We start from the raw sequence: 15,996 nt of genomic DNA, 5'->3' as shown, positions 1-15,996 counted from the left end.
CTGCCTCCTCTGCTTTGAAGGTATCTAAGGAAGCCAACGGCAGGGGGCTAAAAAAGGAGGGACTTTGCTGCTTTTTTTGACAGGGGCTTTGGGGCAAGAAAGGACATCCCACCGTGGCAGCCATCATCCTTGGGGACGCAGTGGTGTGTTGCCACCAACGTGGCAATATGAGGCTGAAGAGCGCTTCGACGTGACTGAATTAACCACTGCTGCAACGAAGATAAAAGATAGCCCTGATTAACGCACTATTAAAAGAAAGTTTAACATCATCATTGAAGATGGAGCCTGATTAATAGGTCAAAAAGGGCTAATTACACTTTGTTGTGAGGAAGGGTGTGTATGTGCCTGCATGCCAGCCAGAGGCACCGGGAATTGCTAGTCCCTTAAATTAGTCCAATAACGAGAAATTTGTCGTACTCTGAGCTCGCGGCCCAAGTTAAATGTCACCGTTTGGATCATCTGCAGGGAGCAGCACATCAGCCACTGCGTCCCCCCGGGCCCAGCTTCTGTGCCAGGACCCTGGGTCTGCCACTGCCCTTCCCTCCGGTACGGGAGAAACCCAGAACACCCCACGCACCGGCTCCGGTTTTCTTTGGACGTGGCTCAGAGACATGGCCTCACCACTGAGCAGAAACCTGCTGTTCAGCTGTGGTGGAGAACAGTGCCTCTGACTGGAAAAGGTGTTTCCCAGCTGGCTGCTACCGGTGGCAGTGCCGTGGAGCAGGAAAGGGGTTGGTGATGTCCCACGACACGGCACCCAGGGAGGAGAGATGTGGTTAACAATGGCAAGACGATACAAACGGTTGCAAAGAGCCAGGCTCTCCCACGCTGGGGCAGGAGGGGCAGGGCCCGATCCTGCTCAGCAGCTCGGTGCTTGGCATGCGCCCCGGCTGCTCTCCTTCCACCCGAGGCCACAGAAAGTTGGCCGGTGGTAAACACCGTGTCTCCATGCTGTCTTGCCAGTGCTGGGATGTCTGAGGAGATGAACCAGCCATGTCACCTGTGATGGCTCTGCAGGCAGGACCGCAGATAACTGCCTGCCGGTGACACGCTGGCCTCCGGCCAAGCCCCCAGCCCCACAGGCACCCATTTGGGGACATACTCCCCTGCCCAGAGCCGCCTCTCCCACCCACCTCGGGGAAACACGGAGCTCTCCTGGCAAAACACAAAACCCCCTCCGCCTGTGACTTGGGACAAACTAAATCCCCAAAGCGGGACCTCCGCAGGTCAGTAAAAAAATCTCACTAGTGATAAAAGTGCAATACACAACCAAAGCCAAATTTTATTCTCTGTATTTTGATTATTAAAATCTACCAGTCAACACCATTTTGAGACACATTATAATGAATGTGCAAAGATTCCCCCCCGTCCCCCCCCACAGGAAAAAAAAAAAAAAAAAAAAAGTAGTTATCTGGTATAATTTTATGATAGAATATTTTTATAAAATCATTTGTACTAATTTAAGCATTTATCATTATATGCAAAAAGATTTCTTGATGAGAATATTATAGACGGTGCATGTTTTTGACATTAGCATTTTATTTGGATGACTAATCTTGCAGATGTGAAATTTTAATGAATTATTCATGAAAAATCTCTCCTCTGAAATTTCAGTTTGCTGCTAATGCTAGTTATTAAACATTTTATTTTTCTTTATAAAACTTGATGAAGAAAATAAATGTGTGCTTACTCAGAAGAAAAGAAGGTGGGTTTTTCCTTTGAAGTTTTGTCTCGGGTGACAGCGCGGCTTGGGACTTTGCTGCTGGAGGTTTTGTGGGCTGAGGGGCTGAGCCTGCACCCCCCTCCCCGCACATGTGTGGCCATGCCCACCCTGTCTCCCCACAGCCCCCGTCAGGGCACCGCACCGGGGAGGTGCAGGATGAAGCCCCGACCCCCTCCTCTCGCACCTTCCCCGTTGAAGCAGAGTCCCATGAGAAAGCAAATCCCCTCGGCTCCCCGGGGCACCCAAAGGTCGAACTCTGGCGGGTTTCCTTGGAAAAGCAGGTGGATCCTTCCAGCGACAGCGTCCTCCATGCTTCCAGCGCTCCAGCCTCAAACGGCCGCTGGAAGATCTGGATGTGGTTGGGGGAGACCCAAGGAGAGCGACGAGACCGTCCATGGACGTGCTGGGACATGGGTGAGATGCGACCAGCTGCTCCCTGGGTCAGCGCTGGGGCCGGGGGGTGCGACGCGGGAGGCATTGCCGGGGGGTACAAAGCAAAAACTTCGGACATGGCAACTTGCATTACCAGTGTGAACAACCAGCATTTTTATTGCATTTGAGAATGCTATAATGTCAGTAATTAGTACTGACTACACAACATTTTTTATTGTCTGTATCAACAGACATGGAATGATGGAATTACAGTTGATGTAAGGAATGAGTTTCTTTTATGCCTTATCAAAAAAAAAAAAAAAAAAAATCTTGTTACTGGCAGCACATACACACAAAGCACCATGCTAACAGTCTGGACTGTACCATTTTCATCAAGGCTTATGGGTAGAAGATACTTTGTTACCTGTTCTGGGCCCATTAAAATGCAGTCGTTAACTGCAAATTCACCTCGCAAGACTAGAATACTAAATGACTTCTGAAACATCTAAAAACTCGCTCCGAGTTCATTAACCAAAGGTACCAAAGGATTTCAAAAGAGTTTAAACACATTTTTTTTTCCATGCTATAACGAACATGAGATTATTGGCAATCTGAAAACTACAATAGTTCAAAATTATTTTAAAAAACTTTATATATATATATTTATGTATGTATATATATAAAATATCTAATGATCTGCAATATTTGTAGAATGAGAATCCCTGCCCCGGTCTCTTCCTGAAGCAGGAGCTCCAGGAGAGGGGAGGTGCAGGACCTGCAGCGGGACTCTTGCGAGTGAGAATCAAAAAAGGTAATATTTTCTGTGGTCACTTATCCTACATAAGCCTTGATTTTTTTCATTTCACTTCTAGTTGAATGCAGAAACCTAACAGGTTTTACATTTACAAACTTTTTTTTTTTTTTGTGGACAAGGAAGGCTTTGACTCTCATTCCTGACAGCGATTTACCTGATACATGGTACTACTTTCATAATGTACGCTTTTCTTTGAGAAAAAAAACATGTAACAAATTGTCTTTACATCTTGGCACCTTGTAAAGTTTTTTTTTTTTTTTATACAAAAGTTCAATAGTTTGACACTCCCCATTATTAATCACTACTTCACTGATAAACTTTGAAAGTGTGACCCTGGAATTCATCATGCAAAATATTTACTGCAGCAGGAGAAAAACATTATTTTTTTTAAACAATTTTTTTTTTTCCTTTCAAATATATGAACTTTGTTTAAGACAGCCAGAAAAGGCAGTGGTAAGATAACAGAAGGGGTGGGAAAGTATCAAAAAAACCAGCTTAAACACAAAAACTGTACAAAAATGCTTCGATCAATGATAACAGGAGAGAAAAAAAAAAATCTGTCAACTATGTTACAATTTAAAAGCTGAAAAAAAAAGTCAGGGATTTTCTCCCACATGTCAGCAAATGTCATCCAATATTCTTAAAGCAAGGATAACTAAATAAAATACATGTGCAGCGTATTCTGCAATTCCATTACATACAGTAGTTTTTTTTTTTTTCAAAGCTATTTTTTTAGTATAGTTAATATAAAGCAGTTGCACAAAAAGCAAAAGGTGTTTTGACAAACAGGTCTGCATTTATTCCTTTTGAGGAATGGTATCTAAAAAAAGGACCTTTCCACCTTTTCCTCCCTCCCCACCCTCCCCCCAAAAGACAAAGGCTCACACAGACACAGTGGGATATATATGTACAACATAATAAACCCCTCCCTAAAGAAGCAACTGTATATCCAAAGGGATACAGAATCAGAATTGTAAAAATCATAGTGAAGTTTGCTTGATGTAAAGCCTGAGATTTTCAGTTGGTTCTTCTGCAAGGCTGCAACACCTGCCAGATATGTTAAAATCTAATTTTTTATTTCTTTTTCTCTTTTTTTATTTTTTTTATTTTTGCTACAGTCTTTAGACTAAGCATGCAAGACATACAACTAAGTGCAACTGAGTGAAATGTATTTTTTATTTACTCATTCCCTAACAGTTTGGACTGAGGTATGCGTACTAACAGTTTCTCATGCTGTTATCTTTACTCATGTCTAGCTACACATGCTGAGAATGAACTAATCTACCAGATTTTTATCCCCTTCTGAATACCGAACTAACCAGCAAACCACTCAGTTTAGAAGCACAGGGCTCAATTCTCATGATCCCTATCTGGCTACCGCCGGCACGTCACGAAGCTGCCTGGATATAACTTAAAAAACAAACAAAAAAAGAAAGTTTCAAATGACCACAGACTGCCCTTTTTTTCTTTTTTCTTTTTTTTTTTGTCTTTTGAAACAGAAAGCAGAGTTGAGTTTTATAAAAGTAACTGCCAATAAAATTTCTTGTACCAAAGCTTATGAGTGGACAGGAGTGTTGTTACTTCCTTATGAAAAATGCTGACCAAAACCTAAACTGAGCAAATGTGCCAAGATCAAGCCAAATTCAAGCAGTCATCCTAGCACAGTCCCGAAACAGAAGTGGCACACAATCTGTAGAACCAAAGACCAAAAATTTTTTTTTTCTCTTTCAATTCTAGAAATACTATTATGTCGTCCAGTTAAATCGTGGGAGCTTTTCTGTTCTCTTCTGTATTTTATTAAACTGCCTCCTTTATCTGATAGTCTAATTTTCCACGGAATAACTGTGTCTTTGCTTTCTCTAGCTCCCTTCTCATAGCTCCACCAGTAATGCTGATTCCCAGTTTTAGCCTCTAAAGCTCTTCTTGATTCCTCTTTACAGACTTTCGTTTTGGTCACTGTAAAGAATTGCAAATAAAAAGTAACAACTTTGGTTCAGACATCTACTTGGCCTTCTAAATTTTCTAGAATAAAGGAGCAGTTTCCCTCTCAGGTTAGCAATAGCCCACATCTTGTCATTTCCCTCTAAATTCTTCAACCTCCTTTGATCAACAATAAGAGGATATTTGGCTTCATAAGATAAAGCATATAACAGAGAACATAATTTACCTTTGTGTAATATCTTTGGTAATTTTAGGAAAAAAAAGGTACAAAGAAGAATATAAATTAAGCTCTGAAAGGCTTTTTGAAATAATAAAAAAGCTACAGTCCTACATAAATAAATGAGTGATGGAAAAGTGGTTGCAGAATGAAAATGTTTAGGTGTTTGGTGATCGAGGTTTACTGACCTATCGCAACAAATTTTGTATGTCGTGTTTGCTTTGAAGAGCCTTGCCAGTTTTGCCTAACAAGCCCCAGCACAAATTCTCTCCTAAAACTCCTGTCTCCTATGGTGAGGTTTCCATACTGGCTGGTGTAATATTGCGTAACAATCTTAACTGCAGTACTGGATTTGCACAGCTGAAAATTAACACTTTAGCATTAGTGGGGCTCCGTCCTTATTAACTCCCGTAACAAGTTCAATCTGAAATCTAATTTGTATTCAAACAGATTAATGCCACCAAGCAATCCTGAACTGATGTTTAACCGTGAAACATCACCACGTACAATAACAATGTAATGAAGTCATCTTTCCAACCACTATTTGCAAATGCAAATGCAAAAAGAAAAAAAATAAAAAAATTGTCATAATAAATGTATAGGTGCCCATCTCGGTAATCTTCGATATTCCAGAAAGATTTGTTGACCCATTAGAACTCGTGTTAAACAACCGAGAACCTGCCACTGTACTACTATTCATCCTCTAATAAAAGCGAACCCTGTCGGTGCTGCGTAATTTCTTTGTGCTGTTCGATTTTGTGGCATTTGCTAATATTCACCATTGCTGCCAAAACAAAAAAAAAAACCCAAAAAATCAAAAAACCCAAACCAAAAAAGAAATATTAAAAATACTGCTTTGTGGAATGAATCTGTGTTGCTTCCTACAGTGTTTCTATGTTCATCTGTCATTCATTCTCATTCTTGCAGTACTTCGTTCCTCTCTCTCCGTTGGACAACCCTTCCACATGTATCGTGCAGCATTTGGGACCTTTTTTGAAAAACAGTAACAAAAGAAAGGAGACACCGAAATGGAATGTTTTCCATAGCTAAAGAAAACATGGTGGCATCTGAAGGAAACTGGAATGAATGACAGAAAAAACTACAAACAATTCAATGACATTCAGCTTCGTATAATAAAAACACCTATTAACATTCATCACAAAGTACAGAAAACGTTGAAGCCTCTGAGAGGCCCTGGGCCCAGATGAGGCCTGAGGTCAGAACTTAAAATGGTAGAGGAGAAGTGGGGCGGGGGAATAAAAGCAATACATTAAAAAGTTTGGGATATTTTTTTCTTTTAACCCCTCCCCAATATACACGCTCACACGCACACACACATATCCACACACGTGCACACACAGGCCTTCCCCATCCCAAATGGAAGCAAAAAAAAAAAAAAAAAAAGGAACCAACCAAAAAAACAAAAAAAATGGAGTAAAGGCAGTGATAATCAACATGCAGTACTGTGCAAATATGTTGTCCATTGGAATCCTTAAAATCTGGGCAAAGACTTGATCTGCAGTTCAGGTGTACATGCTCAGTTTGATGTCCTCAAGTGTCCAAAATCGGCAGGACCTGCAGTCCACAGCTGGCTGCTAAATGCAAGTGAATCAGTTTAGCAAATTTACAACACTGATGTTGACTGTAAGAGAGGAAAATCCCAAGTACCAAACAAGTCCATCCAATGCACAGAGTACAAATTCCTTTTTTCAACAAAAAGTAGAAAAATCAAAAATACTCCCAAATGGGATACTTGATGGCACTAAGAGTTAACATATTTCATAGTTGTCAAAGTGGACTGAGAATCCTCCAGACTGTACAATAATGGAGAGATTTCACAGCTAAGTTTGACGTGATCTTCTAATCTTCATTCTCAGGGTAACGATGTCAGACATACTCATTCTATGTCCTCATTTACAGGTTCGTCTTCATAATCTCTGTCGTGATCGAAATCTGGACTGTGGTTGGCTGTTGTCACTAAGGATAGCGGGCCTTCATTTTCATCTGGGTCTAACGGTTCTTCTTTGACATGCACGGGGTGCCTGGGAAAACAAACCCACGGTCAGTCTGCAAGTTGCTCGTTAAAGAACAGTTTTGACAGCCTGGGTGGTTTGGGGAGGACAGCAAGGCGGTTTGGGGGTTCAGACTTGCGTGCCAGGTCTGAGCGCCCCAGGTCACCAGGGAGAAGACCCTCAACTTCTGTGCCGGCCACCAAAGCCAAGTGAAGGTTATGCCGGGCCAGCGGCACTCAACTTCCCCAAGAAAACACTCTGGGAGGAGCACCTCGACAGGGTTTCCATTTCGGGTTCGAGAGAAAACGCTCTCAGCTGACACACTAAGTTACTACAATCCTTGGATAAATAAGCGGAATAAGCACCCGAATGGCAAAGCAGCAGTTTGTCAGCCCGCCGAGCTGGCGGAGGCTGGGCTAATCATTGCTCGCTGTGTGTGCAGCGTCTCTCGTTAACATGCAGAACCTGTGAGACAACTCTCCAGAGGACGACCCCAAGTGAGGTTCTATCATTAATCAACTTCAAGCAAACACAGCAAAGAGACACCATGATACATGCTTTAAACTCCAAATTAATGCATATTTTTACAAACTGTCAATAAGGGAAGAAAAGCCCTGCCAGGAAACACAAACAGAGAGGAAAAGGCTTGCTCAACACAACAATATGATAAGAAAGCACAGTCCTAACGAGAATAATAACACTGTCAGCTGTAAACAAGGCAGAACATGATCCCCAGCTCATGGTGGGCACAAGGATGTACTAAAGAGATGAGATCTGCCAAATTTCTCATTACAGCATAGCACATGAATAACCCGCAGGGGAACGGGGCTTGGTCATTCAAAACGGGTATGATAACAATTGAAAAATGTTGTTCGTAAATCATATTTACACCAAATCCTATACAAATACAAATTACCTTTTTTTTCTCTCTCTCTTTTTTTTTTTTTTTTTGTTCAGCAGCTTTTGAAATGTAAAATAGCCATGTGAGTCAATAGTGTCTTGTTGGTGGGACTTTATAGGAAAGTAGGATTTTATTGACATTACCAAGTATTAATAATGCGACACAGCAATGGAGACCCTGTTTGCTTCCTAAATAATTGATGTTGTAGGCAATCCCTTAAAATAAAGTGTTAATGAGTTCAAGTCCCTCTCATTGAGTTGATATCCACCTCCTAGAGACTTGTTTTTTCTCCATGCGGGCTGATTTAACCCTTTAACATAGGCTACGTGAAAACACAACCTGAAGCACAAACCTTCACTGTAAAAACTTTTTCTCTTCTTGCGCAGCTTTGCTTTAAAATGAAAGATTTAAATAGCCGCATTTAATTTTGTTTTGTGTGGATAGGAATGGTGATACTCTTTGTACTCCACTGCACTGATGGACAGCAAGAATAAATCAGCAAACAGGGAAAATGTACTTGGTATCCACGTACAGGGCGAAGGTAACCCTGCTTGCGGCAAGTGAACCAGCCGCACCCTTGCAGCGTGCAAAGCTGTACCGCACCCTATTTATTTATTTCGGCTTGAGCCTGGATCAGTTTAGGAAGCACCTAACTTGCTGACTACAGACATTACTAATGTGAGCTGTGAATGCCCTTCAAGTCCCTGCATATTTCAACTTCTTGAGTTGTAAAGTGCTGGATCAATACTTCAGTATTAACTGCACCTTCCAACCCATCTGACAAAGGAACGGTGGGGAGAAGTGACTGCAGTATCCGTGTACACCTTTTCCCTTCAAATTCACTAACAGGTGCTCCCACTAACTGGGAGCAAAGGGGTTCCTCTGCACGTCACATAATTTTTTGCAAAAATTAAAAGGAAAGAAACATGGTTCATACAATTTTGACCTAATTATTGAAAAAGAAGGGAAAAAAAAATACTGGGAGGAGACAATTCAAATATCACACATTAAAAATTAGCATAAGCATATAAAGTCTTGTGAGCAGATCATCATCTTAGAGGTGTGCATGTGCTGGCAGCTCATGGCCCTAGCGAACGTGAAACCATGCTGATTATTTGCAACTAGAAAAACTTGTATTATGAATATGCTGTGGGGCCCCTCACATGGTCACTTGGAAGAAAACATGAAATGAAAAACAGAAGGAAAAAGGGGAAAGAGCGGCTACACATAGAGACTGATAAAGCGTGTGCTACTCCACCTTTACAGCAGTGATCTTTTTTACTGCTGTTTTGATTTAAAATTTTGCTTGTTGGCTTTCTGGTTTCAATGCTGCTGCTGGGCTTTTTTTTTTTTTTTTTTTTTATAAATCATTATTTTTGAAAACACAGATGGGCAACTCTCAAAGGAGAGAGGAGAACGACATCGCACGCAGCAGTGGTGGCCTTGGTACACGGACGGGAGTTTCCCCAAAGGCTGCCCCATGTCCCACCGCACCCCCACACCAATTTGTGTTCAGCCAGAGGGCAGAAGTGAACAGGTACCAGCAGATAACATAGTACCCTCTGCGCTCACAACCACCCGAAATGCTGTGAAAGCTTGTTCAAAGGTCTTCGAACCTTTCCAAAGCAAACTCTGCCCCTCTTCTGGTTTTGTTATGAAAACAGGTGAAACCAGGTGGTTTTAACTGAGTTCCTCTTTGAGGTTTGGTGTGGTTCCCAGAAGTCAAAAAAACCCAAAACTTCAGGAGTGAATAGCAAAGCAAGCACCAAGTTATGAAAAGGGCTGCTCAACCTCGAGCGAGACAAAGCCAGAGAGGGCCACAAAGCCACAGGGAGGCACAGCCACGCCAGCCTCCGCCAGCAGCTCACGTGTTGCACAAACATCAGACAGCAAGCTTGGCAAGAACTCCATCCCCCAAATTAGGAGGGTTATCTGGGTAATACAGCCCCCCAGGGAGAGATCTGTAAGGAAAACAATGAAAAAAAATTCAACTCCTTGTGTACTCTCAGTCATAACCACAAAGTGGTGTGTGAGGAGGAAACCTTACTGAATCCGTGCTTTTGCTTAAACATTTCAGAGCAACTGAAATACATAAGCTTAAATAAGCTCAAAGGCAGAGACTTTCATATCTCTCAAGTAAGCCTGAATCTCTATTTACTACCCCACCAAAACCCCAAACTGGGGAAGGAAAACTTCCTTTAAAGAGTGAAGAATTCAGTCTCTTGAATTACAGAAAAGGTGAATGCTGGGTTAGGCAAAAAGAAAAAGCAAAAAAAAAGCGGGGGTGGGGTGGTAAAAGAAAAAAAAACACCAAAGGTTTCCCATTCCTGTTTTTATAGTAGCAGAATTTCAGCACATTCCTTTTAAGTAGATGCCTAAGACTCCAGAAGGGGTTAACAATAAATAACCTTGCTGAACACAGATTCCCCTTCTTTTCACATCTGAGTAATTCTTTTGTTTGTCCACTCTGGGAACAGAGGAGTTTTTAATAAAGCTGACTGTTGTTTAAAGCCACTGAGTTCTGGTGGTGCACACAGCATGGAGTAGTTTGCTTTGTGGCTACCTTTGGAGCATATCAGGATGAAAGTGTTATGTCCCCAAGCTGTAATTATGCGACTACTTTCTAGTGTTTCAAAAGGAGGGAGAGAGAAGGGGAAAAAAAAAAAAAAAACGTAGCCATGGTTCAATGTGTCATAAAAAGGAAACAAATGAGTGGTAATAAGACTTCAGCTAAAGTGTTAGACTTCTTAGCTGTCATGTTAACAAGGTCCTTTAAACCTTAAAATAAAGTTTAAAGCTTTATTTCTTCTAATGTACTGAAATTGTTTAAAAAATAATTTGCATTATGACAAGGAAATCTGTTCTGAGAAAAAAATTGAGTATGTCACTAACAAAGCCAGCTTACGGAAAATAAGAGGTTGCACAGCGTCTGGAAACTTGCAGTGATTTTATTTAGTAAACAAGGAAAACCCTGTGACGTGTGAATGGTGTTCTGGCTTTAGATCCCTTCAAACTACTTAGAAACACCATTTTAAGGGGGAAGCTCAGAGGCTGGCATTGGAACATCACCCGGCCACATTTTACTGAAGCAAAAAGAAATGTTCAGCAGAGAACACATATATTATCAATTCTGAGAAAATGAAAACACTCAGGAAACAATCATTTCCATATTACAACAGAAAATTGGATTTTCTGGTGAATAATGAAAATGAGGCATCACTCCCCCCGACCTCCTCTCTCTCCAGCATTTGTTCTGTGCCCCTCACCTTGGTATCAATGTGCTAAGAGACGATTATTAAGTGCAACAAAGGCCACGGCTATTCACAGTTCTGGAAGATGTCCTAGCCTGTTTCAACTCGGTTATTTTTCCCTCCTCGCAGTCTCTTCAAAGACAACAAAACCTTAGGTGAAATGAGAAGTGCATGAACTACACTAGCCTTGAACTTGCAAAAAAATAATTACTTGGATTAACACAACATCATAAACGTTCGTCCCTGTCTGTTAGGCCAGGAGAAACCCCTGGGAGAAGTCTGGTTTCTGGAGAAAAGCCACGTCCCTCCACTCCTCCTTCATGCCGGCCCTACGTGGTCACAGGCAGAGGATAACAAATTGTGACTAAAACTGCCTCAAGATGAATCCGTTTGTGAGAGACGGAAAGTGTGTCATGCAACGCTACTTTGGGAGAGATAATTAATACTGCACAAACAATCACTGGAAAAGCTAAACACATTATTTGAATGTTTTGAAGTAAATGGTAAAAGACAATGTTTAAATTAATTATTAATTAAAAATGAATGTTGTCATCTTTAAAAGATTTTTTTTTTCAAAGCACTTTGTGCAGTGATTTGAAATGCTGCAATATCAAAGTATCCAGAGCCTCAGATTCCTTCATGCCCCCTCCCCTCTGACAACACATTATGCAGGTGGGAAACTTTTTTGCCATTAAATGCTAATTAGTTTCACAACTAATTACTGTCGTGGTATTAGGTTAATGTTTTTCTACTTTTTGATTTAGACTTACTTTTGTAAATCCCTTATTCAAATTACTTTGAAGTAAAAGACTACAAATTAGTTCTCTATTTAATGTGTAATGTGAGCTGTGGCAAGTCAGCCTGTAATTTTACAGCCTGTTTTAAGGAACAGGCAGAAGGCGGTGGTGGCTCGCACAGGTAGCCAGCCGCTCCACAGAGCTTTTAGAGGATGACAAGACTTACACGCTCCAGCTTCCTCACCAGCCACCAATTACCCAGGATGTAAGTTGAGGGGAGGGGGGAGCTTACGGCTTTGCAAACTCACTCTGTCACCCCATAAATACCAAACACACCCATCGCGGCATCACACCCTTCCTGCCTTACCCTTTCCTGCGCCAGCTCACTGCCTGGGTGCCATTCACGTTGAGCAGGGACAGCGATCCCCCATTACTTCATGTGGTTATATATGCACTCATTATACTGCCGTCTGTTGCTATAATGCTCCTATTAATTTTCCTTTTGATATTTTAAGAGCAATCTATAAATCACGTAGACCTTCACGTGTGCCACCGTTAATGCTTAGCAAGACTGGTGAGCATTGAGTGTTTTTTTTCAGACCCACCAAACAAGCCCATTTCCCAGCTCTGCCCCACTGGCCGTGCTCGTGTGGACCGAAAGAGAGAGAGAAATCACATTTTCTTTCTCCAAGACACACGGTTGCCTATGAGGTTTTGCAAGGTTTAAAGAAGAGAACTGCAAACAAGTTAACAACTTTACAGCTCTTGAGTACTTGTCGGACCAGACTGAGCTGATCAGTTTTATCTGGAAATGGGTAACCAACCCTTTTATGTCCTAATCAACCTAGGCACATCCCCAGATGGAGATGTCTACTCTTGCTGCTCCCTCCATGAACCTTTGGAACCAGCCAGGAAAGTCTCCAGAGTCACACTTTAGCAGACAGTGAGACAAGACCTAGAGCCACGCACATGCCTCTGCCGTACTTACATTGCTTGCATAGGGGAACGTCCTGGACTACTGTCACTCCCGTTACTGTTCGTATGCTCCATTGCACCGTTAAGCTCTTCCCTCATCGCGTTGGCTAAATTGCCTAGAGTGGGATTTCCCATGGAAGCAGTAGTGTATAGAGGTATACTGTTCTCAGCCATTGAAGCCTGCCAAGGACACAAACAAATGTATGAAGAGCCATGACTAACGTTTTTAAAGATTGCACAACGCTCTCACGTATTCCAAAACATTATCCACGTTTACATTATTTGCAATTACCATTTTTTAAAAATATTGTGCTTTCTGATAGGTATTACCCTGATTCCACCAAGGGAAATTTAACATCATTTACATCTGGGTTTAAGCATTCATAGCTGTATTGGCTTTTGAGAGGATGGAGCTTTCCATTCCCTGTTTGGAATTACACCCCCTGGAAAAAATAAAACATCCTTTTCCTATTTTCATTTTGCAAAATTATGTTTGGGGCTTTGGGTTTTACTGTGGCTTAGGTTTGTTTTTTGTTTTTTTTTTTTTTTAATGAAATGGGGAAAAAAATTAGAACTCGTCCAGCTGATAATTCCTTCCTACTGGAGCACACGGGCACCAAGCAGGAGGGCAGCATTAACAAAGTTTGGATTTCCTTGTGACGTAAGTGTGAAGCTGCAGTTAGCACTAACTGGATCAGCCCCAGTTGCACTGATCTACCTGAGAGCTGAACAAGTCCATGTGAAATTTTTTAAGCCTCAGCAACTCAGCTCTTACCTTAGCTATTACTGATCTGACCATTTTATTTTGATTTTTCTTTGTTCTGAAGAAGTACCATACAGAGGCACGCTGGAGTTAACTTTGTAAATGGAAATCTTTGTAGGAAGAGAATGAACTGTTAAATATTTTCCTTCTGATTCCCACTGTTCTGCCTGCTAATATTTACTGTGTGTCAGCATTAGCTCATATTGACGGCACAGTCCCGTGCCCGGCGCAGCAGCAGTGGGAGCCACAGAAGCCCCAAGCTCCGGAGGAGCCCAGCATTTGACGGGGATGGGATTCACGGCTTTCCAAGGCCACAGAGCCCAGGGACCTGAAGGCCATTTAACCATTTCACCCATCCCAGTCGGATCCGGCTGACATCATCTGCAGCTCTCTGAGCCGTGTCAGCGCTGCAGAGCCACAGGCGCTGGCTCGGCAGCGCTCGACCTGCTCCGGGGGGAGGTCAGCTGGTTGCAGCCTCCGAGCCAGAAAATCCAGCAGGCTCCAGGTCTGCACGATGCAAACCCTGCCCGTGGGAGGGGAATTCTTGCAAACATACTTCCCACTGAACACTCTCACCGGCTCCTAATTCATGGGACAAAACTCCTTGCTTGTTGCTACCCAAGCCAGCGGAATTGTTCCCAGGCAAGCACAGCCATAGACCGGGACTGGGGCAGATGGGATGGGAAGGGAGGGCACGAGCAGCCCTGACTGCAGCATCTTCAGGAGCACGGCCCCTTTTATTGCTCCTTACACTGACCTCTCCATGTGCAGCCCTATGTGTCACACGTGATTACAAAAGCTATTCTAACGGGGAGGATTATTTTTATCTTCTTGATTCAACAACCGGCAAACTCATTGTGATTAGGGGATGCAAAGAATGGTTCACATTTCCTGCACTTGGCCAAATAATGACTCAAGTTCTTCACCCATAGTGGTAACTTGTAATTGCAGTAAAGCAATTTACCGGGGGAGAGGTGGGACACAAGGAGTATCTGCTATAAAGGTAGTAACGGGGAAGGGGGTGTTTTGGGAGCTCCCGGTGACCCCCTGCGAAAAGAGAGCACTGGTGAGAGCCGGAGTCCCCATACCTTCCACACACAGAGCGGGGAGAGAGCTGCTTCTTCTCCCTGGCCACGAGGGAAAACTGATGGAGGAGACGTCAGAGGGGTCTGGGTGAAGGAGAGGGGCAGCTCTGCCACCCCACAGGAAAAGAAAAGCATAGCCTGCCATCCCAGCGGCACACAGCACACCGTGCCGGCCCCCGGCCAGGCAGCCGCTGCGCCCATGGGCATGTGCAAAGGGCTGCTCCTTGCAGCTGCCCGTAAAAGCCAAGAGAACGCTGCTCATTATTAATCACACCAAACGTGGACACTGGCAGGTAAAGCCGCCTTGTGTTCCAGGAGGAAGGCTGTTCCCAAGCGAGGTCCGAACTGCCCGTGCAGCACCAGCCACCCGCACAGCTTCACCCAAACCCCTCTAGAGCACCCACTGGCATTTTGCCTCCAAAATCCAATGCCGGGGAGAGGAGCGAGGAACCCGCCGGTGTGTTTTCAACCTAAAAGAAGGACCTGTCTCAGAGCAATGAGTATTGTTCACCTCCATTTATTAGAGGGGCCACAGCGGTAGCAAATCTGACCCGCGCTCTTCTCTCCCTCACCTCAGTTCACATGATGCTGGGGGGGTGGTGGTGGGGAGCAGGGGGGCACAAGTACGCGCCACTTCCAGGGAAGTGGGAAATGGAAACAGTTTGGAGGTTATCACGGAAGACAAGAATGGATGGAGATGACGACATTGACACGTGTTTCAGAAATAAAACACGAACAGTTCCATATGATAAGCGTATTAATTGAAATTAGTCACATAGTTAACAATGTGAAGAAATGCAGGATCATTTCATTTTTGCCTTTCAGCCTCATGAATGTAAAATGCACTTGTAATCTTAATACTATTCAAGAGACAAAGCAGTCTTTAAAAATCACACTTCACAAGACTCAAGGGAAAATAAGTTACTAATGAATGGTATTTACAGTTGCTTCATTTAAACATGCTTTCCTTTGCTTTACAGAAGTTACTGCATAAACTCAAATAATTAGTAGAAACGCAGAACATTGCTTTTCTCCTAATAATCTGTTTCTTGCTTCTGAAAAGAGACGTTTGCTAAACCTTCCACAAAAAGTGGCTGCTCAGGCAAATATCCACGGCCACCAGTGAACTTCTCAAGAAGTGACCGGGGTGCAACAACACAGTGCTGCCTGCCCGATTAACTCACACTATATGGAACAGGCTTGGA

General features: G+C 42.9%; 1 protein-coding gene across 18 annotated transcripts in view; it reads right to left on the bottom strand.

Annotated features, from left to right (window-relative positions):
* Window positions 1–2,245: 2,245 nt before the first annotated feature.
* FOXP1 (forkhead box P1) overlaps window positions 2,246–15,996 on the bottom strand; it is a 391,136-nt gene continuing 377,385 nt past the window's right edge. For all 18 annotated transcript variants that reach the window (XM_056335165.1, XM_056335159.1, XM_056335162.1 and 15 more), the window contains 2 exons: window positions 12,957–13,123; window positions 2,246–7,109 (listed from right to left, as the gene is read on the bottom strand). In XM_056335165.1, coding sequence (XP_056191140.1) covers window positions 6,965–7,109; window positions 12,957–13,123 — 312 coding nt within the window. In that variant the 3' untranslated portion in view covers window positions 2,246–6,964. The remainder of the gene's footprint in view (window positions 7,110–12,956; window positions 13,124–15,996) is intronic.

This window comes from Falco biarmicus, chromosome 4 (assembly GCF_023638135.1).
Source record: "Falco biarmicus isolate bFalBia1 chromosome 4, bFalBia1.pri, whole genome shotgun sequence".
Taxonomy (NCBI): domain Eukaryota; kingdom Metazoa; phylum Chordata; class Aves; order Falconiformes; family Falconidae; genus Falco; species Falco biarmicus.
The sequence above is the reverse complement of the archived record's forward strand: the minus strand, read 5'-3'. Positions and strand labels throughout refer to the sequence as shown.